We start from the raw sequence: 27645 nt of genomic DNA, 5'->3' as shown, positions 1-27645 counted from the left end.
GCATTTTAGCCCCCCCCCAACCCTCCTTCATCTTGTCTGGTGCCATTTTCATTCTTTGCATAAATGCAGTCTAACAGTATTAAGTATTCATGCGCGTCAGGGAAGGTGGTGCCTGTCCTTCAGGGTAAGTGTCAGGCCCGCGTGCGGCACAAGAAAAGCACCAGGGAGAGGGGAACATTAGGATCCATCAGCCTGACAGACAAATCATTCTCTCATGTAAACATAAATATGAGGGTATGTTTCCACCGTCGTCCTGCTATCTGTTGCTAGGCTACCTTGCATTAAGCAGTGTAGCTGTCCCTGTTCATTTTGCTCCAGGGATTCCAGCAATACCATCATATAACCTGCTGAGTCTTAATGAGAGGACCCGCTCATATGAGTGGATTTGAACATGACCAGATGTGAAATTTATTCAAAGCACAAAAGAATTCGGCTGTCTGTCAGCAGTCGTCGCAGCGGGCAGCCTCTTATGAATTTGAAGCGTTTCAAGGAGGGGTGGGCGAAAGCAAGTCTGAGGGCAATATTTCTTCTTGCAAAACACACCTGAGACAAGAAAAGGTCATAACAGATCAACAAAATTTAGCATAGTCCAAGAAATAACCCACTAGATTATGGTGCAGATCTGGATAAAACCACTGATCTAGTATGTTTTACAGTACAGTATGAGGGCACATTCGCAAACCTGCTAATTTGCAGATTTTTGGTCAAACAAAAACATATGTAATACCTGCTTAAATATGCATACATTTTTTACCAATAGGCCGCGTTCGACCGTGAAACATACCCGCAAACATCACTCCTTCAATGAGTCACATATAAAAATGTAAGTAAACTTACAATTAAATATATTGTATCGTGGTTGACTACACCTTATTATTTGTCCATAAAATGCATATAAAAAGGGGAACTGCACTTTTTTTGGATTTTTTTGTTTTGGAAAGATCATTCACAATCACAAAATTCACAATATGAAACATGCACACATTTATTTCCCTTTTCTGTGCATTATAACATGAGAAAAACAGATAATATGAGCTAGCTCACAATGCACATCATTGGGACATGAATCCCTATGAAGCCCTCTTTTAAAAAGAACCTCAAACAATGTTCCATCATTTGATATACATGCTGTGATCATGCATTAATACGTACACTGATGATAACATTTAATACTTGCAGTATCTTGCTGTATTTTGATGATTCAAAAGACTACCAAAGGTTCTTACATACTTATGTTAGTTCTGTCAGCAACAGCAGCATAGGTAGACAGCAAAAGCACTTACGATGCCTGCTTTCATTGGGATGGTTGCACAAAATGATGACATTTTTTTGTTTGTTTTTTTTGTGAGGGCTTTAGCGTCAAAATAGGTATTTCCCATGACATCCGTTGTTAGCTAGCTCATATTAACTTGTTTTCTTGTGCTAGAATGCACAGAAAAGGGAAATAACTATGTGTTCATGTTTCACATAAGTATTATGAATGATGGGAAAAATGTTTTACAAAGTGCAATTCCTTTTAAGCAAACAGTACATATTATTGGCCTAAATTAAGCATTTTCAAGAATAAAAATGTTTTAAATGAACTAAAATACAAATACATCCATGCATCCATTTTCTATACCGCCTATTCTAGCTGTCTTCAACAATTTGGAGTCACCAATTAACCGAACATGTTTTTGGAATGTGGGAGGAAAGCGGAGTACCCGGAGAAAACCCATCATCATCATTATAATAACACAGGCTTCTGTTGTGGCTGTACTCAGCTCTGAATCCCTGACAATCACTTCATGTCCACACATCCGGAGTCTTATTTATGTCTTAAATGTCTTTTTTTTTATTGCATTGTCGACATGACAAATGCATGTCTTCTTTCTAATGCACATTATTGTCATTGGCAGGAACAATATGGGCAGCAGATGGTTGTTTACATTTATTTAATTGAACTGATTTCCACAAAACTTTTCAGCAGGGTCGACAATGGTCCAAGAAATAAAACAATGAATTTTAGCGCAAAGTCCTTCAACACACCATTGCCAAAAATCTCTAAATCCACAGAAGACATTACTTATTTTCCTTCCATATAAAACCATATTGTAAGGTACACCATCACCCCCTACAAGACAGCAGTGGAAGAGCATGGACAACAACTTCTTCTTTTTTTGTGCGTTTAGTTGGAAAAATTACACAAAAAAAACTCTAAAACCACTTCCATGAAACTTTGCAGAGTGGTCAAATTCAGCCGTCTGTCAGTGGCCATTGCAGAGGACAAGTACTTGTGAATTTGAAGTGTTTTCAGAACTGAAAAAAAAAGACTTTAGGGCAATATTTCTTCAGGCAAAACACACCTGAGACAAGAAAAGGTCACAATAGATCAACACACACACACACTTATACACAAACACATGCTGCTTGGGAACACACCGTAAACAATGTGACATGCTGGGCTCTATAAAGGTCATTTGTTGAGAAATCACTGATCCCCAAATGCATTAACAAAGTCAATTAACTACACCAAAGAAGAAAGGACACCATCTCCAGTAATAACACAAAAAAGTAGAGCCAAGCTATGTCCCCAGGTAATTATGTGGGCCATAAAAACGACAGTAGGAGGCAATGGTCACTGAGAAGAAAGAACAGGGAGATGAGGGAATGTGGCGCCAACAGCTGCTTTGAATAGATTGTGTGTGGGATGAATTAAAAAGTTGAACCATTCCCCGGCTTGTATTCATATGTCTGCCTCTGGGTGATTAATCATGGCCGTCAGGACCTGTAATCCTTTTCAGTGGGAAACAAATGCAGCCACTGTCCTCTCTCCTGCGTGGCACTCGGGGGCCCGGGGCCACCAGCCCGCCAGCACGGTCACAATACCAGAAGCGCATGCACACAAGGCGCCCCCCACCCTAGGGAGCGAGCATGTGTCCACACACTGTAATCTGCTCCAGACATGATGCGATGGAAAAAAAAGACTTAGAATTCAGCACAAATTGTAAGGCCCAATCAATTGGTTTTGTGCATCCGCTTTGTCAATAGTCTAGGGAAGTTGGTATGACAAAAGAAATCCACTTAATTAACTATACCTGCAAATTCATTCATTCATTCATTCATTTTCTACCGCTTTTCCTCACAAGGGTCGCGGGGTGCTGGAGCCTATCCCAGCTGTCTTCGGGCGAGAGGCGGGGTACACCCTGGACTGGTCGCCAGCCAATCACAGTGCACATATAGACAAACAACAATTCACACTCACATTCATACCTATGGACAATTTGGAGTCACCAATTAACCTAGCATGTTTTTGGAATGTGGGAGGAAACCGGAGTACCCGGAGAAAACCCACACATGCACGGGGAGAACATGCAAACTCCACGCAGAGATGGCCGAGGGTGGAATAGAACCCTGGTCTCCTAGCTGTGAGGCCTGCACGCTAACCACTCGACTACCGTGCAGCCTATACCTGCACAATGACGATGAGGCAGTTGTGGTTCGGTGATGTCATCGTTCTCGCAGGCAAGCCGCCATTTTCAAAAATTACCGTTTCAGGTCACCCAGAATGCTCTACACGATGAGAGGCTGAAACGTAAAAAATACTTTTTCACACAAAAATGTTTCTGTGTGGATAGCCCCTAACCCAAAAAGAGCTTTCCATAACTCCAATTCTGAAGGTTTGCAAGGTGTGTCTTGCTTCTTATTGTTCAATGCTACCAATGTAATATTAACTACTAGTGAGCTGTCCATGGTACAGCTGATTCATTCATTTGCCTCTCTCCACCAGAGCCTACGGCTCCTCTGGCTGACACACGACGATCCTCGGGGCCAAAGATTACAAAAATTGACATCAGTTCCAGACAGTGGACGCCCTCCTTGAAGCCATCTTCACGAACTGGAGCAACCCTGCCCACTAGCATCCTGGAAACACTGCCATCAAACATGCCCAAACCAATTTTTGAGGTGATTAACAAGAATGGTGTAGCTACTCATTGCAGAGTCATTTTTGAACATTTTTTTCTATTTTAGAGGTTTTTTTCAGTCATGGATTGAAACTTTTGATCAGCTGATGATTGTTTGCAATAAATTGCTTACACCAAAAACTCTCCTTAAAATCCAACAATACGAGATGTAAATTCTTTAAATTTTTCAACTAGTGTTAAAATTTTGAACAGGAGTGCACATGGAAACAGGAACCGGAAGTCAGCTCAGCAGTTGACTCTCTAGTTCTTTGCTAATTAACATATAACAACATTGTATTTATAAATATATTTATTGCAATACTATAACGGGCCGCTCGGTGACCGAGTGGTTAGCATGTAGGTCACACAGTCAGGAGATTCGGAAGACCTGGGTTCGATTTTCCATGTTGTTTGTCTATATGTGCCCTGTGATTGGCTGGCGATAAGTCCAGGGTGTAGCCCGACTCTCACCCAAAGACAGCTTGTATAGGCTCCAGCATACCCACGATCATAGTGAGGATAAGTGGCATTGAAAATGGATGGCTATACAATAAAAAAATTGTAACATTGTGTTTTTTTAGAACAGATTCATTGGAATTACAGTATTTATAGGGCTGTCAATTATTATTTGATCGCAATTAATCGCACTTTGTCCACAGTTACCTCACAATTAATTGCATTTAGTCGCAGATGGAAATACGTTTTATCAATAATAAGTAGGGGAAATCTGTGATTGGCTGGCGACCAGTCCAGGGTGTACCCCGCCTCTCGTCCAAAGACAGCTGGGATAGGCTCCAGCACCCCCCGCGACCCTCGTGAGGAAAAGCGGTAGAAAATGAATGAATGAATGAAGTAGGGGAAATCTCTTTGTAATGCAACTACAACGATAGTTACATGAAATTTAACAAATTGTGGACAAATGTATCCATTATTAGCATACGTATTAGCTCTTAAATTCGCCCACAAATGTTCAGCAAATAGAACATATGAGCAAGTGAGACCTCTCACACTAAGATGTTTTTGTGTCAGCTCAAAATAACATGTTTATTTATGATGCTGGATTTAAATGTTTGTGAGTAAAAAGCCTATTTAGGAACATTCAGAAATTATTATTATTAAAGATTTACCTCAATGCACTTTTCCTTCATGAAATGTCCAAATGTCCATGAAATGTATAATGTGAACACTGGTTAGTTGAGCCACTCTTATGCAAGGTAGCACTGTATATGACAATAAAAACAATACCTGCGCTGATGTAATCCGTGATCACTCAAACACAGTGACAGTAGCTACAAATAACTTTGGTCTTGCTACAAGAGCCATCTGCCAGGGCTTTGAAGCTAACTTCACCAATCTAAATATTCTTTTCTTTCTCCATCTCCCATCAATATTTGTTCCAGCTTGTGGCTACAGAGTTACCGTGCTTCAATCAAACCATTGGTGGGACCGAGGGTCAAACAGGTGGAGTGCATGTTAATCGCGCATCAAAAAATGTGCCCCGTTAAAGGATACTTCTGTTAACATTGTCATTAATGCGTTTGACAGCCCTAATTATTTATAAAAAGTGATTCAATTATAGTACATTTCAGTAAGAGCCAGACTTCTGGAAAGGGTCAATGATGCTAACCTAGGTTGCATTGTAGATAGATTATCATTGTGGTTATCTGTTCCTGTAAAATATAGGAAACACCTGCACTACAGCTACAATAATTTGCATGTGGTTTAACTAGTACCAAAATTGTACCTGTTGGATAGTCAACTACTGTGTGGAATTATTAGGAAGGGAAAGGCATTGGCAAAATAAATACTTGTATATTTTTGGTGCAGAGCTAGACAAAGGCAAAAATATCACTTTTTGCTATTTGAGTCACTGTAATCCAAACAACATCATCCATTCCATTCATCCAAAAATGGACAATTCTGGAGCTGTATCCTTCACATGATAGGAGGTCTACGGAGGGCAAATCTCCAAAAGTGGCATCCACAATTACAGTTGCACATTTCGACATGTCGAAAATTGAGTCACCTTTGTGTTACGTTATGAGATCATCTGCCCTCAAAGGTAACCTTTAAAGGACACGGCCCATTAATTGGGACACAGCAAGTGTCGAACATCACCCTCCATGAACCAGGAAGTTGCCTAGTAACTAATGGGGGTGTATTATTAATGGTGCATGCCTTTGCAAATGGATTTTTTTGGTATGGTACGTACGCGTACCAATTTTCCACACAGTACACATTAGGTGAGGGACAAGATGTCTCACTGCCCGTAGTTACGTGTCTACTCCATACACAAATACAGTGGACTTCAGCCTGTCATTGGTAGCAATAGTGCCAAGGAGAAGCCAGAGTTTGAAAATCCATTTCCTGTTTGGGAACACTTCAATCCTGATGAATACATCAACGGACAAAGACAAGTACATAACAAGCAGAAGGAGCAAAAGCTGAGCAAAGGCGGAATATTTGTTCTTTAAATTGCGCAGGTGTTGTTGGCTTGGGCCGCAATGTGGATTTTAAAGAAGCTCACGAGGGCCAGTAACTAGATTTGTGATGAGAGGGGAGTTGCTTAAGTCAGTGAACTTCATGTCACGTCCCCGCATGGTTGGAAACAGCTGATCTAGTTTGGAAAAGACAGTGAGAAAGTCACGAGCCAGCAACACTGAAAGCCTCCAAGGGGAAAGTGTGTCATCAGCATAAAAATAGAAGCTTGCTAACGAATTCCTAATCATACCCCTCACCCCCCCACCTCAGTTTCCCCGAGGGGCTGTGTTAAAGAGGTTAAAACACCGGCCAGTGGATGAGAATATGTGGTGCATCATCATGGGGGGATTATTTCACAGCATTCCACTGATTTTCAGTGTTATTACTTGCAGGATGCACTAATTAGCCTCCTCATTCGTCCGTTTAAGTGCAATAATGGACTATGAGTTCTCATTTTCCAAAAATTCATGAGGATATGGGGTCTCCTCTGCACCTACTTTGTCCATGGAGTGAAAAAAATGTCTTAAAAGCAAAATGCACCATTTGCACATCAAAAAGTAGCCGAGAAGCATCCCTCTTGACTCAAGCCTGACTGAATCAAGTAATGCCTGTGTTGCTTTTTTACGAGTGAATAACTTCAACGCCCTTGAGAAGAAAGCTCACATACTCATTCCAATGACGTATGCGACCTCGGTGTAATCACCTAAAAAGAAAGTAGAATTTAAAAAAAACAACCTTTGTATCCATCGAAAGGCAAATGTCAGTGTTCCCACTGAGTGAGAGAGCGCTTTTATACACGTGTGAAAGGTTGTGAGGGGGGGTTTTAATTCAGACTGGCTGATGAAGGTGCTGCATGTTGGCAGCTCGCTATGGAGAACGAGCCAGACGCCTCTGTGGCCTTTGTGTGTTTCTGTTTGACCAGGCGTCTCCTGGTCCACGGGAGAAAAAAAATTGGAACAAAGCGGCCATTATCAGTCCTATCGCATCCTTTCCTCTGGACACCCACGAGCTCACCATGCTCAGGGCTCGACTGGGAGGTCCATTAAAAACACACAGGCGACACCTTGAGCTGTGGACAAACATGGACACACAATAGCGAGCAGGACGGGTTGCCACAGTGATGGGAGACAACATAGCACAGCAGTGACAAAGAAAGGGAGGGGTCATGCATAGTGGGCTGAAAAGCCTCGGCAAACTGGCCTTTGAGTCGTAGACATCCTTTTGACTTTATGTCACCAGCACTGTAAAACATCCATTCAGTTTTCATTGTCAGCGCTATAGCCAAATACTAGACTTGCATGACAAAAATACGGAATAATTTCCCCAATACTGGGCTCCGCTATGATAGATGTCCTTCCACAACTAATTGCTTGGTGCATTGTCTATAGATGCCTCTTTTTTATCCACCACTACGGACCTTTTCACAGTGTCCTTAAAAGCTGGCGTTTTCATGGCTTTTTGCTGTGTTCTTTGTGCACAGCACCAACATGGAAAGGGGTGACTGTGTGAAAGCATATCCCAAAATGAAGGGACTGGAGTTGTGATATTCGACACTCGCATCTCCTGCCCTGTTGAGTTAAAAGAAATTGTTGCTGTCAGACAAGTATTCTAATTATTAATTTCACATATAATCATCTGATAGAAGCATGTCATGTTACTCTGCAATGCCTCGCCTCATCGAGAAGGGCATCCAGCACAAAAAAAAGCCAAATCAAACATGTAAATGACTTGCTTTGGTGACTGCTGAAGGGAAAAGGCAAATATATATATATATTAATTTGTCTGAATAAAAACATCATGCTGAATGCTTGGCTGTTTTATCATTCAGTGCCCACTAATCAACTTTTTTCTAATTGCAGCAGGCCAGCAAAAACAAACAATCACACATGCATTTAATTTGGAGAAAGATGTGATGGAAAGGCTTAAACATGGATGCAGATGTTTCCATCGATCCTACTATGCAAAGGAACAAATTATCCGGCATCTTGGGCAAAACGGGCAACTAAAATTAAACTATCTTTGTGAGGAAAGGTGAAAGCTGACACTTTGGGGCGGTGACGCCAATACGCATACGCGTCTATGCACAATCAATCTGTTAACAAGGAGCTGTTGCCGCTTTTTGAGTGTGCGGCAATGATGGATGGTCTCTGTGTGGTTTGTGTTGTATACATTGTGAAAATGAAAATGAATGCTTTGAAGAGTAAAAAGCTTCAAGACTATAAAATTTAATTAGTATATCATCATGTAGACAGAGGCTAAATGAGATGAGTAATTTTTTGTTGGCTATGAAGAAGAAAACTATATACTATACTCACTATACTATAATATAAATATTCTCAATAAATAGTATCACCCTGATTTGACCTTCAAATGGCCAGGATGAAATTACTAATATAGCCTTTTGGCCAAGAGTTTTGTGAGCATAAATATGTCGCAAGCTAACCTTACACCTCTGCTGATCAATCTATGTTAAGCTTGATGTTGTTTTAAAATATGTCCATTAAACCTGAACGTTTGAAGATAAATTGAGAATCCCAACCTTTGTACTGCTGAAAAGGAACATGCACCTACCAAGCTGACCTTCGACCTCAACTTAGTTTTGCCCTACTTCTTAATTTTTCATCTTAGCAGGACATTTTCATCAGATTTATGATTCTAGTGTTGTGGGAACAGCCTGGTAATGGTAATGGTTTAATTTTATTTGCACATAAATATGGTTTATTTTTGTATACATCACATATTACAATTTCATATGTCCAAAAGTAGTAGGAAGAATCACAACTTCTTCAACCTACCCCCTCTTTGTTTCACATCAATAGTGAATACATTTGTTCACGTCCTATTCAACATCTGCTCTTTGCTAGTTCAGAAATAACATAAGAATATGATAAAGCAATAAGGTGTTACAATGAAGTTCATTCATTCACTCATTTTCTACCGCATATCCTCACGAGGGTCGCGGGCGTGCTGGAGCCTATCCCAGCTGTCTTCGGGCGTGAGGCGGGGTACACCCTGGACTGGTCGCCAGCCAATCACAGGGCACATATAGACAAACAACCATTCACACTCACATTCATACCTATGGACAATTTGGAGTCTCCAATTAACCTAGCATGTTTTTGGAATGTGGGAGGAAACCGGAGTACCCGGAGAAAACCCACGCATGGACGGGGAGAACTCCACACAGAGATGGCCGAGGGTGGGATTTAACTCAGGTCTCCTAGCTGTGAGGCCTGCATGCTAACCACTCATTCGCCGTGCAGCCGTTACAATCAAGTTGAGGTTTGTAAATCAATATACATTTATTGTATGGCACTCATGTGCAAAATCACACACTGATCATGTGCTCTCAGGGCACAGCAAATCCTTTGAGAACACAAAATAATATCCAACCTGATATTATATTGTAATAATAATAATAATATACAACCTGATATTAATCCAACATTACATTTTTTGGGTAGCAGGTTATTTTTTTTTCTGTATGCATAATTTTAGCTGGCTGAAGGTTTACCAGGTCCACAAATGGTACAGGACACCAAGCTGTTTTGCCCCCCTTTTATCCTAAATTTCCTCTCTCCCTTTCTCTTTCTTCCTTTTGTGCACAACTCTTCTCTCCACCTGCCTGCGCTGCCGTGGCCTTGTCGGAATCCTCCCAATCCCCACTCCACTGCAGTGTATCCGCCTGGAAACTCCACAGATGGTGGAACTTTTTAGCAGGCACACACACATACATATATATACAAAAACACAGGAAAGTGATGGGATGAAGATGTCAGTTATGGCAAATAGAACTCTGTCACACTCCTCTATTACATCTTTGTCACTGTTTACTAGACCGAAGAGTAACACACATACACACACACACACACACACACACACACGTTTGAGCTGAGCGAAACACCTTAATAAAGAGAATTTGGGCTATTAAATCAATTGAAAGCAGAGTGATTATTACTATACTTATGGCTCTGTCAATTTTTACTTTAATTTAATCACTTATTACTGAATAACAATAGTCTGAAAACTCCATTAGCTTTAGCTCCTTCTAAGCACTCGGGCGTGTGACCAAAAACGACAGCAGAGTGGGTGTGCCTGAACGCGGGCTTTGGGTGGAATAAACTAAAACAGACCGTTTTCGTAGGAAGCACGAAATTCAAAGAAATACAGCTGAAATAGGTACAGGTGCTTCCTGTAATATATAGAAAGCTTTCTGTGTATGTTATTGTGTGTAGCTGCTCTATAGGAGCAACTCAATACAAAAGGGCCAAAAATGAACATAATAGGTCCCCTTTAAGTCACCACGGATGAATTTCTCCCTCCCCAGATTAGAAAATGGTACAGTTCTATCTTCTCACGCCATCCTCCGTGTACTAAACGTTGCTATTGAGATTGTTTATGTTGACCTACATTGACCTTTGATGACAAGCATTTAAAGAGAGTTCTCTTGTGTGTGACTTCACAATAAGAGCTAATGGTTGCTTATTTCAAAAACGACCTCTCCCTAGCTAGTTTATTTGTGTCCAGGCAGCATTTTGAGTGGGAGGCAGCAAAGAGAGGGGTCTTAAGTACTCGGGTTGTTTTTCTTGAGTCTGTTGGGGAGGGAATGAAGGATCACGGGGTGAGGAGTCAAGGAGAGGACAAGGTGACTGATTGAGGCAAGGCATTAGGTCAGTGTCGGGCTGCTGAATCAAATCCAGCACAGACCCTCCTCATGGCTAACTATGATCAAATATATCACGGACTTCCGTCAACACGTGTGTCCCACCGGACGCTATATGACTTCCACATGTGCGTTCAGACGAAGCTAGGCCGCAATACACATCAACGGGCTTATCAGCACGCGGCTCACAGCACAGCGGCCAACAAAAGACGGGTTTCGCCGGAATAATGGATGCGTGAAATCAATCTGCGAGTTTCAAAAGGTCATCATGTGCAAAGCGACAGCTCCTGGAGCAACAAGAGGGAGCCATATAATTTTCCAAAAGGGGTCCACACAAAGGCCTTAACAGCCGGATGTTAATTTAAAACGGGTGAACACCAGTTGAGTTGTTTGGAAATTCAAAGATGTGTGCTTTATGCACCGGCCAGACAATTAATGCATTAATGGCAATCATCATGGAGGGAAATTATTCTGCAGTCCATTCAAAGAGAAAATGTATTACAAAGTACATGCTTCCAACGTGCCGACATTCATCCGCAGCCTTTTGAATACAGAATTCAATTATGCGGAACACCTGAACAAACAATATCTCACAGACAATTATTCAGCGCCTTGGAAACCGTTGGAAAAACAAATTAGCAGAGAGCGTAGTGATATTTTTGGCCAGTTGCACTTACAAAAGCTTGACGCACGACAGTTTGTTTGACAATTGAAAAGACTGGACTAGTTTTGGGGCTTTTAAAGATAGGCCCTTTCAGACGCCTGTGCTCATTTCTGGAATGTAATCAACACTGTTATTGTCAAATCATTTTTGCACATCATGCATAATTTAGGAATTAATCAAGGATGGGTTCGGGGAGATCCCCTGGTTGCACCTAAATCTTAATCATGCATTTTACGAAAACGTTTTGGACAATCCAATGCTTTTTTTTTTTTACTTTTGAGTTTGGAGTGAACTCCATTACAACACCTTTGGGATTAACTACAACAGAGACGCTGAGTCATGAGGTCCTCTCCCAGGTAAAACAGTGACCTTTAACCTCACAAATGTTCTCCCCACAGACAACATTTTGTAGAAAGTCTTCCCCGAAGAGTTCAAGCTGTAAAGAGAGGAGACCGACTCCATAATTCTCTTCATATAGGTCAGGGCCACTCAACTGGCAGCCCGTGGGCCACATTCAGCCTGTGATTGACATCAGACCAGCCCAAGAGTTCAGTGGAAAACTTGGGAGCAACTCTAACAACTCTTGTCATATAGTGGACCTATTGCATTTTTGCAGTAGGTTATATGGAAGATCTTTAACCTGCGTTTCTTAGTAGAGCCTTAAAAACAGCAGAGTGGCCCTGTAATATAGAGGATCTTTGACTGACACGTTTTAGTAGGTCACATAGAGCAACCTTTACTGAACCAAGGTACATTGGTGACCAAAAGTTCAGTGTACACCACCGGTGACCGAGGCAACAAGTGAATACTAGTATACCCAGGTTAATTATGTACCTTCTGCCATCTAGTGGAAGAGCATTTAAGTGTTGTATATGTCACTATATGGCACTGGCATCAATAGATGGATAAATATTGTTATTTCTAGTAAATAATGATTTTCGGACCACAGAAATGAAATTGGATAGTTTGCCACAGCACACGTCTGGGCTGCAGGACAGTGGTTGGGAATCACTGATTTAGAGGATATTTGACCAGAACTTTTATAGTATGTCAGGTAGCACGTTTTTGCTAAGCAAAAATTGTGACTTTCTGAAAATGTGTCTTAGAAAAAATCGCTTGAAAATTCAATCAAAATCCAAAAGTCAATTAGCCCTGCTTTAGGTTTATGGCTAGTCTAGGCTAGGTCTAGTTTACTACCGTTACACAATGGAGTACACATGTAGAGTGTGTACCTTACAGTATTTCTGACAAAAAAGACATTTCAGCATCAGTTTGCGGATGGTAGCTCTCAAACCCAACGCTGCGGAGCAACCGTGAGCTCTCTTGGCAAAGCTATTGGCTGGTATTGATTGGGCAAAGGCCCAGCAGCCCCTCACTAAAAAGAGATTAAAACATCAGGCTTGTCTCGGACATTTATGGAGTCTGTGACCTCAGCCGTTGCCAGTACATACATCATAGTCCATCTCCGGGAGTCATGCTCAATCTTGAGTGACACCAGACAGGAGCGGGCAAGATTTATTTAGAACAGGTGTGTACAAAGTGCAGCCTGGAGGGCAAATGGCCCAAATCCCTGATAATTGGCCAACTGCCTCTGCATCTTACAGCAGAACTTCTGATCAGACACCCTGGGGGCAGATGCTAATATTTTCTCTCTCCTGGGGGCCAAATTTTGCCTTGGTTATCATACACCGTCTCGATTATCATACAATATTACCCGTAACAAACTGTTGCATTACAATATACCCTTCATTCAGCCATCTTGCATGATGCACAGCATCTTGTAGCAGTCAGGGGAGGATCTGTCTCATCATGGTGTCTGTCAGTTTCTGTTTGTCAGCATGTCGCCAATAATATCATTCATTCATTTTCTACCGCTTATCCTCACGAGGGTCGCAGGGGTATGCTGGAGCCTATCCCAGCTGTCTTCGGGTGAGAGGCGGAGTACACCCTGGACTGGTCGCCAGCCAATCACAGGGCACATATAGACAAACAACCATTCACACTCACATTCATACCTATGGACAATTTGGAGTCACCAATTAACCTAGCATGTTTTTGGAATGTGGGAGGAAATCAGAGTACCCGGAGAAAACCAACGCATGCACAGGGAGAACATGCAAACTCCACACAGAGATGGCCGAGGGTGGAATTGAACCCTGGTCTCCTAGCTGTGAGGTCTGCGCGCTAACCACTCGCTGCCATGCAGCCCCCAATAATATATCGCAGAAAAATGTATTATACACCTGTAATGTCCTCATCGTAAGTGCCATTATTCATGCTAATCGGACAATAAAATACACAGAAATGTCACGCATAAGGCGCTTGCAGTACTTGCTTCATCCTGAAGGGGTGAACAAGTCAAATGTAAGATATTTTTATGCTCTGGTGAATGAATGGATGAATGAATTTGACTGCCAAGAAGGAGGATTATATACCCAAGTTCACCAATAGGTGACCATACTTTTACAACAAAGTATCAGAGAAGGATGAAGTGCATTTACCGCTTACACAAATAAAAGGTAAGCCCACAAATGTTTCCCAGTTAATGAAATAAACGACTAAAATGGACTAATAAGTATTTGGAAACAATTTGAAAACATGCTCTAACCAAAGTGAATCATTTACAATAATTTTATCATTTGCAGAGTGGATAAATCTGAAAACGCTGGCTTGTTTCCGTGTGGACAACCGACATGAAAACGATGACCGATCACCGACCCATTTCGATTGGTATAACTCACCCTTGTTGACTTTCTTCAGATATTTTGTTTTGCATCGTTTTCCATAAGTAAAACTATTATTGACTCTAAAATGTGTTTTTTTGTATCTGGATTAATTGGATTTACATTATTTCTCATGGAAAAAATTGACTGTTTGCATACGATTCTGTTTTTGAAATGGATGAGCATCCAAAACTGAGATACCTTTTCAATTACCCGCCTGGTACAGTATATCTTTACCAACAATAGATTGGTTTTAGTGTGTTTAATAAATGTGAAAAATATCAAAGTGTTCCTCCTTGGATTTTTCTGTGTGCTACAAAAAAAATCAGACACCTCTGAGTATCAATAACTGTTTCATTAAAAAGTCACACCACATCCTGGCATGTAAAAACATATTGCCCTTGATGTGTCTTTTTGTCTTTTGCACTTGATTGTGTGTGTGAGGGGGGTATAAATCTGCTAAGATGGATGGTATGGCAACAGGAAGGGGGACAAAAGGCATCAAAGGATGTGTGCATCCATCCACAGTTCCAGAAGATCTTCATTACAAGGCAAGCAGGTCCTGTCAGCGTCTTTTCATTACACGGGGCCCATATATCCACCGCGGGTGTCCAAGCGGTTCGCTCCGTCGCCTGTCAAGAAAAGGCACTCTCGGGGAAAGTCCTCCTATCTCCCTCATCCCACCCCACCGCCGCCGCTGCTGAACTACCCTGAGCAAGCGGGAGAGGCCAGGCAGAAAGAGAGGAATCGTGTTTGCCATCAACAGCTCAAGAGAGTAGCATGGCAGCAAGATTGATGACACCCTCCCCAAAAGTAACAAAAGAACTCCTGTGCACGAGGGCCCGCTTATGGAGCTTGATAGAGTTGTCATCCTCTTAATAAACAGCTCTGATATGTCAGCAGTCGATGCAGCGGGGGAACGCTAGGCGCTCACCCACCGAGCCACGGGCGGGATCACCTACTGGCATGGCGGCACGCGCGTGCAATGCTCCATATGGAGGCCCCCCGAGGGCGTCAGAGAGGCAATTACTGAAGAAGAATAAATACATGACAAAAATGTTGCTCTGTTTGTTGACATTAGTGCAGGAAAGACTCCAAGCAAAACTGTGTTGAAAAATCTAATTCATCTTGAGCGCTTGCTGTGTTTTGATGCTAGCGAGTGGCAGTTTTAGTTTTATTAGCACAAGGGGAACAACACAGGCTTCAGATAGAAAGAAATTATGTGTAGGGGAGTTGACATGCAAAACAAATAAACTTCCCACTGATTTTAGTCAGTTTTCTAGGAGTGTAATGTACGCCATAATAACAATTCGGTCTGTACTTCACTGTTTGGTTCATTTTGGGTACAGTTGGGAACAAAATGCAGTTTTAATGACTAGATAGGTAACTAGCATGTAATTCCATCCGACCATTTTCTCTCCCGCTTGTCCTCACTAGAGTCGACGGGCGAGAAGCAGGGTACACCCCGGACCTTTCACACTCACATTCATACCTATGGACAATTTAGAGTTGCCAATGAACCTAGCATGTTTTTGGAATGTGGGAGGAAACCGGAGTACCCGGAGAAAACCCACGCATGCACGGGTAGCTTCGAACCCACATCTTCCAGATCTCCTGACTGTGTGTCTAACATGCGAACCACTCATACACCGTGCAGGTGGTCGATTCTCCACTTGGACATCTCGTGTGGAGTTTGCATGTTCTCCCCGTGCATGCGTGGGTTTTCTAATGAAGCCAAGTTTATTCATGTAGCCCTTAATCACAAAAGAGCCCCAAAGGGCTTAACAAGCAGGCAACAGTAGATGATAGACGATAGACGACATCCCCTGATCTGAACCCCCATCAGGGCAAGGAAAAACTCAAAACCCATTAGGGAAAATAAACCCTGAGAATCCCCCTTCTAGGATGGATGACCAGGCTGCAATGGATGTTGATTTTCTCTCCAAAAACATGCTAGGTTAATTGGAAACTCCAAATTGTCCATAGGTATGAATGTGAGTGTGAATGGTTGTTTGTCTATATGTGCCCTGTGATTGGCTGGCGACCAATCCAGGGTGTACCCCGCCTCTCGCCCAAAGTCAGCTGGGATAGGCTCCAGCATACCCCTGCGACCCTAGTGAGGATAAGCGGCATAGAAAATGGATGGATGGATGAAAGTTCTTTTTTGGCTCCGTTCCCCAGCTCTACTGAACAATGGCAGCACACTGCTTTTGTCTTATTCAGTTGTCTTTGTTGTTTTATGTATTTTACAAGGAAATACATACGTTTGCGCCCAAACAATGAAGCTCTAGCTTCACGTTTAGCAGTAGAGGACACTTACACTTACACCAATCCGAGCAGTTTGCATGGAAGTGTGTTGATTTTCCGAACATATTTATGACATCCTGTATGGTGGTCTCTGAACTGCGGCTTGTTTACCCGTTTAAGCGCTTGTGGTTTGATTTGTACTCTGCTTTCCTAAAATTGTTTTGATTGAGTTTTTAGCTGACATTTAGTGCGTTACATAGATTCATAGAATTAGAATTGATTTTTATTAATAAAAACAACATAGCAAGAGCCTGTTACCCCAAGTACCAGGTCTACTATGAGCATAAGAAGTTAAGGAATTTGTGTTTGTAGAATTATTTCATATGTATGTCTGTAATATAATTTGATTTTCATCAAAAACAAATTTCTGGTGTTCCTTTGAGAAACAATGCTCGGGAGATCCTTATCCCTCTTCGATTGATTATAGGTTAGAAAGCAACATTGCGGACTAAGTCAACCATTCTAGGTGGTTTCAGCACAGTTCCAAATAAAATCTAGGTGCACTTTGTGTGAAAACTATCCAGTCTAAATCCAAACCAACTGTGTGAACCACGTTTACACACAACCTACAAAAAAAGTTGTGTGAGAAAGTAGCTGTGTGACATTTTGTAAGGTCTATGAGAAAATGGGCTGTGGGGTTGTCTGGCAACAGGCTGAAAGAATGTTTAGAGGCCGCTTGTGGCACATTTTATTACCTTGAAATAGAGCTCCACTTCTTCTATGCTGAATTAAGCCGTGTAATAAGACGTGAGTGTTAATACTAATGAGAGCTAAAAGTTAAGAAACACAACTAAAGAAGACATTTGCCTCCATAAACAAAGGCAAAAGCTTTAAAGGGGAACTCTTGGCAAGATAGTGTAGATAAGATGTTTGTACGTAAGCGTTTGTGCAATACCACTTCTGTCCTGAGATGATAGTGAGGGAATAAAATATAGCTGCTTTTACATTATAAATACTATAAAGCTATTGAAACCTATTATATAACCTATTATAACCTATAACCTATTATTACTTGGAAAGTGCCTTTCTGTGCATTATCAGACAGGCACTTGAAACTGCCATGGGGCATCTCAAAATGCCCGAAATATCACCAATTTTGCATCATTGTGAAAAAGGTATATGTACATTTTAGGGACAATCCACAAAATGTTAGCTACGATTAGGCCCAGTCACCAGTTTCCCCGATGGATGTGAAATTCATTCCACCAGTCTGTCATCAAAAAAAAAAGACGAAGGCCATTTTCAGCAAATACCAGGGGTCCTACTTTGAGCAACTCTCCCTAGCTTTAATATTCTTCATTTATTCATTGAATTTAAAGTCATACAGTCAAACAATAAACGGTTTAGCTGGCTTTTCAAGCTTTCATTTTCACTTCCGCATCCATCATATTTTTATGATCAAATACATAAATATTCAGGATGTGCCATTTTGGCATAAACATTAGATATTGGATCATATTGGTATCAGTTTTGATATTGGCTGCACCATGCTCTAATACGCAACAAACCTTGCTAGCTCAGCATGTCCGTAGTCTAGAATAAGATCCAAGTTTTGCCTTTGTATTGTAAATATGCAATGTGCAATGATTGTAGAGCGCTATTTCTGTGAGGGGGACTCTTTTTCCATTCAATGCCGCTAATCTAATCACACACATCCGAGATACAGCAAAATAATAAGAAGCGACCAATGGTACTGAAAAACAAAAGACTCAGCTATATATAGTTTATCATTTCAACTTTACACTTTGCACTTTTCATATACAGATGTTTGTGACACATAAAAACATGCAGCTTTCCAAATTGTATCATGCTGTTAGAAGACAGCAGTAGGAGAATATGTTAGAATTAAGACTAATTGATTGGCTGGCGACCAGTCCAGGGTGTACCCCGCCTCTCGCCCGAAGACAGCTGGGATAGGCTCCAGCACCCCCCGCGAACCTCGTGAGGAAAAAGCGGTAGAAAATGAATGAATGATATTTTTAATGACCTGTTGACCCGTTCTCAATCCCACTGTTGAGAGAAAGTGTTTAAAATAAATATGGTACTTTGTCAATAGCTTGTATATATAACTTGATATTGTTAAGAAGGCCAATGTGGAGCAATCTCTAAAAAAATATGGTTGTTTTCCTATGCAATTGAAATATATTAGATATATTTATAAGTACGTATGTATCTCCAATTGGAAGTGTATTCAGCTGTCATAGACAAAACCTAGTTAACAAGTTAGTGTTTGGGCTATTATAATAAAAACTAATACACGTGATGCAAAATAACCAATAAAGCATTTTTCACAATGCTTTCTGTACAAAAATGTGCTTGTTTTGACATAAACAAGCTGAAATCAGAATATACGCTAAAGTAAATAAAATAAAGACTATAAATGGCATGAGCTGTAGACAACCTATTTGAATTCAAGAGGCCATGACAAACATAAATTCATGGCATGAAAACAGGGCAAAAGAAATTAATTTTCATAAAGTCTGCCACTTACAATATTCACTTTTTTTTAAGCCAGAAATGTTGTTGTCTCAATTCAATCTGCAGCCCCCTCCTGGTGTGTGCTACCTAGTTAAAGCCAGCAGGGTGTGAAATGGTATTTGGAAATAAATGAAAGTGACTATGAAACAGTGGAGTTGGAAGATATTGCCGTGTCAAGATGACAGACAAGGCCTGGAATGGAGGGGGCGAAAAAAAAAAGTTATTACCCCAAAGAAGAGTGAGGAGGCTGGATTAAATGTAACCCATGATGGCTCACACAGCTCTGCCTCTCACGCGGCGGCAAGATGATGGAGACCTAAAAATTACACTACAATTCTGAGTGCAATAGCGCGTCTGTTGATTTTCATGTGAACAATCCATCTTATTGTACTGCTGCGGTGCCAATAAGTGTTGTTGCAAAGTGTTTGCTTATTGACGCCCGATGTAAACGTGCTTTGAAGGAAGCTTTTGGAGCTACACAATCCCTTGAGACTCTTCTTGGTCTGATTTACAATGCCGCTGATGTCCTCACAGAGGACACGCTGGACATTAAAATAGGCGAAGGATCATTTAGGAGGGGGTGTAATTATTAAAAAGCTAACTTCACCAGCTACGTAAACATCATAAGAAGTCCAACACAGTATAATAATACTAGCAGTGGAACATTGTGCCATGTATTTATACAGAGCTATACTCATTGGATACATGTTAAGAGTGAGGTTGATAGCCTGGAGGACATCTTATGACATCCTTCCCAGCGAAATACGGAAACTGACAAAGTCGGTGACCCAAAATGAGGGGCACAACTCTTGTTGACTAGCTATTTAGCTTCCTGTATAGTACTAGTGAAGAATGTCGACTGAAGCAACATCCATATTGTACATGTTGCTCTGAAACGACTCATGTATTCATATAATTAATATATGCATATTGCATAATTTGTTGCCGATACGTTCCTCAATCAGACTTTTTGATGCTTTTTCGGTGGAAGAAAAATAGAATATTACAAAAAAAATGTGATCAATCACAGCTCTGTGATCACTGTCACACTGACGTCAGGTTACAATTTTTTGAAGGTGCACACCAAACTCTGGCGGAGGCTGGGGTCGCTTACAGCATCTAGCATAATGAAGCCTTAAGACGAAAGCGGTATGTCACCATTGTTCACGGTGAATCAGGAATGAAGCTGGCCCGTAAGCTAGAAACTAATAATGCTGCCCTTTCACCAATAAGCTGAAAAATAATAAGCTACTAAAAATTGGGTGTTAATCAAGTTATTTCCTTAGTTATGTAAAATGTTTTACTGTAATCAATGCATATGCATCATTGCAAACCACGGCTCTGAAATCATTAGCACACATGTAAAAATCGATATATCATATTAAGGGAATGTTAAATGGCTACATTTATGTCCTTTGAGTTACAAAAATAACATATGTTACAAGATTCCTATAACATAGAGTTGTTGTGTATTTTGTTATGTTTGTTGTGGTGACAATATGAGCAGTGCCGGCATAGGAACTCCTCGATGAGTCGATGGCGTCCTCTGCTGGTGGTTTGCCGATACTGCACTCTACTATATATCTGACGTCATGGCGGGATGATTATAGCACTTCCAAAGCTTCTACGCCTCAAAATTGTGTGGCATTTTTCGTCATAGACAAGCTAATGGGAAGTTGAACTGTATTATCTACACATTGTGTCTCATTCACATCTTGCACATATTTTATTGGTGAAAATCTGCTGTTTTGCTGTCAAAGTCTGACGTTTCATGTTTTATCAATGAGTCAGAGTGACAAAGTGTCAAAAAGAGCATCCTCAAATAAGAACGTCATTGTTTAGGAGACACTGACTACCTGAGATGTAAAAAAAGAGCAACACGTCTTTAATTGTTAGAGAACACAATCCATGCAGGCCTGACTGGTGGGTCCTGCCCTCAAGCACAGTGTGAGACAATGAAAACAAAAGTAGGGTGTAATTTCATCGTCCACCTGGGACATAAACTGAGGGTAGTAAAGGAAATGTCCACTTGTGGAACAAATAATCTGGGAATTTAAATTTACAGCAGTACATTACCATTTAAAAGGTGCTAAGCCCACAATTAGACTGTCAATCACTAACTGCCAGTTAGTGCATGATTCTTTGTGCAGTGCATTATGGGACTTCTATTTGTGCTGACGACTGTAATGACTGGTCAGTTTGGACATTAAAAAATATTCTGTAGTTGAAATAACAGTGCACGTACCAGTCTGATACCTGAGAAATTATAGAAAATAATGGAAATTATTCTATTCATGGTGTCCACCAGGTGGCGGTGTATACCAAAATACTGTCAGCTAAAAGCCAAAGAGAAGAGCGTCAAGTTGAACCAGCAGGGAAAACAATGTTCTTGGAAAGGAGATAAACACAGAACAGGATGTGAAAAATGTTTGCCATAACAATGCAAGAACTTGGAGTTCAGATCACGTGGAACAATAAGAAAACATGGACTAAGCAAAAATGGCTGCAAATGGTCACAAATATCACAAATATCACCCCAAGCGGACACATGGTGTCATGTAAGGATTCTAGGCCAGTACAATTTGAGCTTGGAGACTAAAAATCCACATGGGAGGGTCGTCCAATTTCCTGCCTAATTACTAAATGGTAATTTTAATACTACATTACGTATGCGCTCCCTCACTGGACACGTTGATGGGTATACCTTTAGGTCACAAGTGTGGGTCAAGCAGCAGCTGGAGAAAAATAAAGAACTATATAGTATTTTTAAATGCGCTAACTTGAGTTATGATTAAAGACTACATTTGTAGTTCCCATAGCTCTGTAGCTCCGGGAATAAAGCGTCTGTGGTGAGCAGAGAGGTCCACAATGTATGCTCCAGAAAACCAGTAGGGAGCAGGGAGGCCCCCGGTCCTATTATATTCTGGGGGGGGGGGGGGGGGGGCTCACTGTGCCAAAATCCTTGCTTTAGCTAATTGTAATATTTAACCTCTCGTGCAGATCAATAAGGTTAGAAACGGTACAAAAATAGACAATTTGAGTAATACTTACAAACTGAGCACTATGAAGGTGGATTTCATGCAGGTTGGTGACATCCTGGTTGCCACATGTGCGTCACAGTCAGGCGATCTGGGTGCAAAACTTGGTGTGGACTTTCCATGTTCTGCCCATGCTTGGATAGGCTCCAGCTGACTCTAATGAGGATAAGTGATGAAGACAATTGACGGCTCATGTGCAAGTGTACCTGGCCAGTGAGTGTAAATTATGACAATAGGTGGTAAGGTTCTCTAATAACATGTGCTGCATAGTTGTGTGCTCTCTCCATATGCAACATATAAGTTACATATGATCTACTCACGTGAAAATCCATACCAACCACCATAAGAGGGTTTTCATTGACGGGATTACATAACCTCCCAATTGAAACCACTAGTGGTGCAGTTCCGGGTTTACACCACGTGGTGGCGTTTTGAGCGAGCTGTTTTGTCCAGTTCGAATGGATGTGGGTTCCCTGTCTTGGTCCTTACATTGTCGCTTTCTTCAAAGTCGACCTAAAAAACAAAGCGATCGATTCAGCCTCTTGGACGCCATTGTGCGTGTGTGTGTGTGTGTTGCGGATTTGGGAGGGGGGTCTGCGTGAGAGGAAGAAGAAGAACACGATGTTAGCACGAGGCGAAACTGCTTCCAAGCGTGGGCGGGTACTTGTGTTACAACTCTGACCAATGAACGACCAGTACGAGCCTTCAGTCGCCGCAGCCAGAGCGCTCCTGACCAATCAGAGACTCCCTAACACAAACGCTTCCGTATAAATATGGTGGTTCTGGGCGCTTCGGTACCGGAGAATGGTAGAGGTACTAACGGCGCCGCATCACAAGACGGTACATTGGACCAGGCAGTCCTTTAGTTTTTATTTCAATTTCCTCGTTTCGCCAGGTAATATTTCCACTTCTTTTCCTCCATGTCGCTCCATCTACCATACATTAAATGGTTTTCTTGCGCTAGTATTTATTATAATATTTAACTTCTGCACATACATTGTTTTTATTTTTCGTAATTTACACATGTCTGCATCAACATTTTACTTGGTGTTAGTAACATTAGTGAGACTGATGTGGCCAAAGTGAACACGTCGAGGAAGGTAATACAGTGTAGGTGATGTAATAATTATTCACTCAGGCCTTCAACTAGTGTAACCATGGCGACAGCTACACTGCTACCAATCGGATGTAACTGCGACTTTTTGGGTTGTTTTATTTCGGTTGTTTGTGTTTTTTTTGGGTGGTCATTATAGCTTATCGCTTTCTTGTGCCACCATTTGGGCGCCAGCCTCGATTAAAGGCAAATGATCATAATGAATGAGGCGTTTTTCTTCATAAATCCTAAAATGTGCTTTATAACCCTTTTGATTTGCCCTCTAATCGACAAGTTGTCTTCATTTCCAGCGTCGTTAAGTTATGATAAAGTCTTGGTTTTCTAGAAGAGGGAACAATGGTGCCCTTTTTGTTTTTTGCGCCCCCTAGCGTCACTAGAGTCTTATACCTGCTGGCTTCCTCATCTTGTTTTCAGGTGTGTTATAGTAGGAAATAAAAGATGGCCACGTCCGCCAGCGCCAGCTTGAGCAAATCCATCAAGCAGCAGTACCTTGAGCTTCCCCAGGGGGATAAAGTCCAGGCCATGTACATCTGGGTGGACGGAACCGGCGAGGGTCTGCGGTGTAAAACCAGAACCTTGGATTTTGAGCCCAAAAGCGTTGAAGGTATGTGACAAATAATCTTAGTTTGTCTTGCAACTTGTGAAAATACCCAATACCCTTTTTTTTTGTTTTAGAACTTCCTGAATGGAACTTTGATGGGTCCAGTACTTACCAAGCTGAAGGCTCCAACAGTGACATGTATCTCATCCCCTCTGCCATGTTTCGTGACCCCTTCCGCAAAGACCCAAACAAGCTGGTCCTTTGTGAAGTGTTCAAGTACAACCGCATGCCTGCAGGTACACCAGATTTACATATGACACTTATTCAAATATTTAATTCATAAACTAAATAAAGCTAATGTGATTGCATATATTAATGCTTAACTAACCTGTGAGTTTAAACCGCACATTCCAAGCTAAACCATGATGATAGCGATGTAGCAGAAGCATTGGTACTCGCAAAGCAAAGGTTTTTGATCACCATTTATCAATGGAAGGACGCGGGTGGCCGCTTTGTATTCCATTAACTAATTAAATTCCTTTCCCTTTGTATATGCTGAGGGCCAATAAAATGATCTGTGGGCTGAAAGTTGCCCTGGGGCCACAGTTTTCACAGAATATGGGGCCAGCTGACCTGAAAGTGACCTCTTCCCAACTTTAAGCAGATGGTCAGGCAGATGTCACGTCTCAGGCCTGCACACGTGAACAACAGCTAGGGCCTTAATGTTTGTTCTATTGTCACATATGCTCTCATTAGCAGGAGCATGCTTGGAGAAATGCACTAATCGCACATGCAGACTGCTGCAGTCATGCATAGGCATAACTGAGGCTTATGTGCACATGTTTGTATCCCTGCCATGATTCTTGCAGTACATGGCGTAATTGTTTTCATGACTGACTTTGTGCAGAAACCAACTTTCGAATCACTTGCAATAAGGTGATGAAGATGGTAGAAGACCAAGTTCCCTGGTTTGGCATGGAGCAGGAGTACACCATCCTGGGAACAGATGGACATCCTTTTGGCTGGCCGTCTAATGGATTCCCCGGACCTCAAGGTGAGACCCTATGAGGTGTAATACTTAATTATGAATGGATCATGAATATAGATGTGCAAATTAATTCTCAGGTCCGTACTACTGTGGCGTGGGAGCGGACAAAGCCTATGGAAGAGATATCGTGGAGGCCCATTATAGAGCTTGTCTCTATGCTGGGGTTAACATTTGCGGCACTAATGCTGAAGTGATGCCAGCCCAGGTAAGCATAAACTATGGTCTTCATTTTCAAATCTTCAATTTCTGAGTTCATGTTGCAATAAATTTTATGCTGTGCTTCTAGTGGGAGTTCCAGGTTGGCCCGTGTGAAGGGATCGACATGGGCGATCACCTGTGGGTGGCGCGCTTCATCCTCCACCGTGTCTGTGAAGACTTCGGGGTCATTGCCTCTTTTGACCCCAAGCCGATCCCTGGCAACTGGAACGGTGCCGGCTGCCACACAAACTTCAGCACAAAGGAGATGAGAGAGGACGGTGGACTAAAGTGAGTTTGCAAGGCATTTGTATTTAAAATAACATAACGAACCAATAAGCACCACCATTATTGGATGTCCCAAAAGGGTACAGGTTTGGCTATTCTAGTAGTAGAAAAGGTGAAATACACTTAAGAGCTGGCTGACCTATATTTAGCATTCATGTTATGCTACATTCCAGTAAACTGGGAAATATCTGACCTCACACTCATTGACCATTTTTATAAAGTATTGCACAGAACAAATTTGGTCAAAACTAAAGCATAAATTCCTCAGCCAGCTTTAATGCCGCTGAAGACATTAAACAGAATGACACGTGTCACGGATGAGTTTCACACCGACAGCTGAGTGGCACCAACATTTTAAAGTGCACACACTGGGAGATAAAGCTGTTGGATGCTTGCCACTCATGACACTTTAAATGAAGGTATGTCCATATTCTGGAGTTGTGGGGTGTACCGTATCACTGGAGTATAATTTCCATTTCTGAGCAGCCTCAAATGCATCATCACCAAACTTTCCCTGTTCCTCCAGAGCAATTGAGGACTCTATCGAGAAGCTGGGCCGGAGGCACCGCTATCACATTCGTGCCTACGATCCCAAAGGGGGTCTGGACAACGCCCGCCGCCTCACAGGCCACCATGAAACCTCCAACATCAACGAATTCTCTGCGGGTGTGGCAAACCGCGGCGCCAGCATCCGGATCCCTCGCAACGTGGGCCAGGAGAAGAAGGGCTACTTCGAGGACCGCCGCCCGTCAGCAAACTGCGACCCGTATGCTGTGACGGAGGCGCTCATTCGCACCTGTTTGCTGAGCGAGGAGGGCGATGAACCTGTGGATTACTGAAGGCACCGCTCATGGATTGCTCTTCTGCCCCCTCCCATTCCCTCCTTATCTTTTCTTTTAACTAGTACTGTATTCCCCCACCTACTGAGATGGTTTAACCCGCATTTTAAATGGCTTCAAGTTGACTGGTCGACTTAAAACGTTAATTCGTGTCTTTTGTAGTTCCTCTTTGGTCTTGGCAGGGTACCTTCCCCTTGTCTTTAGAAGGGATTGGCTTTTGTAGCTGTTTTCTAGCCATGTCAGACCACCCCCCCACATCTCCTCAATTTTTGTGTCTAACTAAATGATCTAAAGAACATGGACACTGCAGCATAAAGCCGCTAAGGCTGGACAGCATGTACAACTAAATAAATCATTAGTTGATGTGTCGCTAATTGACCATGTCGACCTGCCTTTTTCAACCACCCTGGTTACTAACTTTGATTTTATGATGAAGTGTATTTTAAATGGCAACGTTTGTCTTCAGACACACTGGATCAACTGTGTTGGTACACTATACTTTATGTAGATGTCTATGATGTTCAAATGTGGTGGATCTGTCCATAATTGCCATTTGTAGATTTTCCTCAAGGAGTTTTATCCTTTTGTTAATGCACCCAATTTGGTAAATTGTCACGTTTACTGAACCTGGGTTTTTTTTCTTGATACATTTAAAACTTATTTTTATCACAACATTGCTGTGTTGTTCATGACTTATAGTCCTTACATGAGTGGTTTATTAAGTCAAGTCTTTTGCCGACCATTAAGATTAGTTTACCAGCGTCCACACTGTTACCCATGCTCCTCGTGTGTCACACTTTAGTGCGGAACAGCTGACTGAAAGATCAACATGAGATCAGTGCAGACGTGTGTGTGTGTGTGTGTTAAGTGCATGATCAAAATGTTCCTGTTTCAAGCAGGTTTAAGTTTGACATGAATGAGTGCAGTTGAAAAGAGCGTTTTGCCTAAGGATCATACAGGAGTGTTGGTTCTTTTTCAACATTCACAGTAAGTTACTGTAGCATTACATAACACAATACATTATACACAAACTTTGCAGTAGGTTTTGCAGTTTAAGGTGGGGAAAAAAGTCAATTTGGCTCATACATTAGCAACCTCCCACCAATTTGGTACCTGACTTGAGCGAATCAACCGATGTTCATTTACTGTCCCAATCTCGGCACTTAAGTCTATATTAATACTAGTTAAAGATAATGTACGTGACAGGAGCTCTTTGCTGGTTTTAAGTACCAACTGACAAAAACACGACAAAGTTTCTATACTCGCTGAGATCTTCTGTAACAGGAGTGCTGTGATGTTAGGACTTCACTGCATAAACATAA

At 41.7% G+C, this 27645-nt stretch overlaps 1 protein-coding gene and 1 long non-coding RNA gene across 2 annotated transcripts; one reads left to right on the top strand and one right to left on the bottom strand.

The window, feature by feature from the left end:
* Positions 1-101: 101 nt before the first annotated feature.
* LOC131125781 (uncharacterized) lies at positions 102-22943 on the bottom strand. Its single transcript, XR_009129063.1, has 3 exons — positions 22619-22943; positions 22312-22454; positions 102-543 (listed from the first exon to the last, which is right to left on the bottom strand). It is a non-coding gene; the product is annotated as an uncharacterized LOC131125781 (long non-coding RNA).
* Positions 22944-23025: 82 nt separating this feature from the next.
* glula (glutamate-ammonia ligase (glutamine synthase) a) lies at positions 23026-26995 on the top strand. The gene is made up of 7 exons (XM_058067640.1): positions 23026-23193; positions 23827-24016; positions 24088-24249; positions 24861-25007; positions 25079-25206; positions 25288-25487; positions 26011-26995. The coding sequence occupies exons 2-7, from the start codon at positions 23851-23853 to the stop codon at positions 26321-26323; spliced, it is 1116 nt and encodes a 371-aa protein (XP_057923623.1). The 5' UTR covers positions 23026-23193; positions 23827-23850; the 3' UTR covers positions 26324-26995.
* The last annotated feature ends 650 nt before the right edge of the window (positions 26996-27645 follow it).

The sequence above is a fragment of the Doryrhamphus excisus genome, chromosome 3 (genome assembly GCF_030265055.1).
Source record: "Doryrhamphus excisus isolate RoL2022-K1 chromosome 3, RoL_Dexc_1.0, whole genome shotgun sequence".
Taxonomy (NCBI): Eukaryota; Metazoa; Chordata; class Actinopteri; order Syngnathiformes; family Syngnathidae; genus Doryrhamphus; species Doryrhamphus excisus.
The sequence above is the reverse complement of the archived record's forward strand: the minus strand, read 5'-3'. Positions and strand labels throughout refer to the sequence as shown.

Bases quoted from the DNA above. Each gene is read 5' to 3' on its own strand.
- glula (XM_058067640.1), top strand. From the start codon at position 23,851: ATGGCCACGTCCGCCAGCGCCAGCTTGAGCAAATCCATCAAGCAGCAG. The intron at 24,250-24,860 runs GTACACCAGATT...GACTTTGTGCAG, and splicing joins GTACAACCGCATGCCTGCAG to AAACCAACTTTCGAATCACT. The intron at 25,207-25,287 runs GTAAGCATAAAC...CTGTGCTTCTAG, and splicing joins CTGAAGTGATGCCAGCCCAG to TGGGAGTTCCAGGTTGGCCC.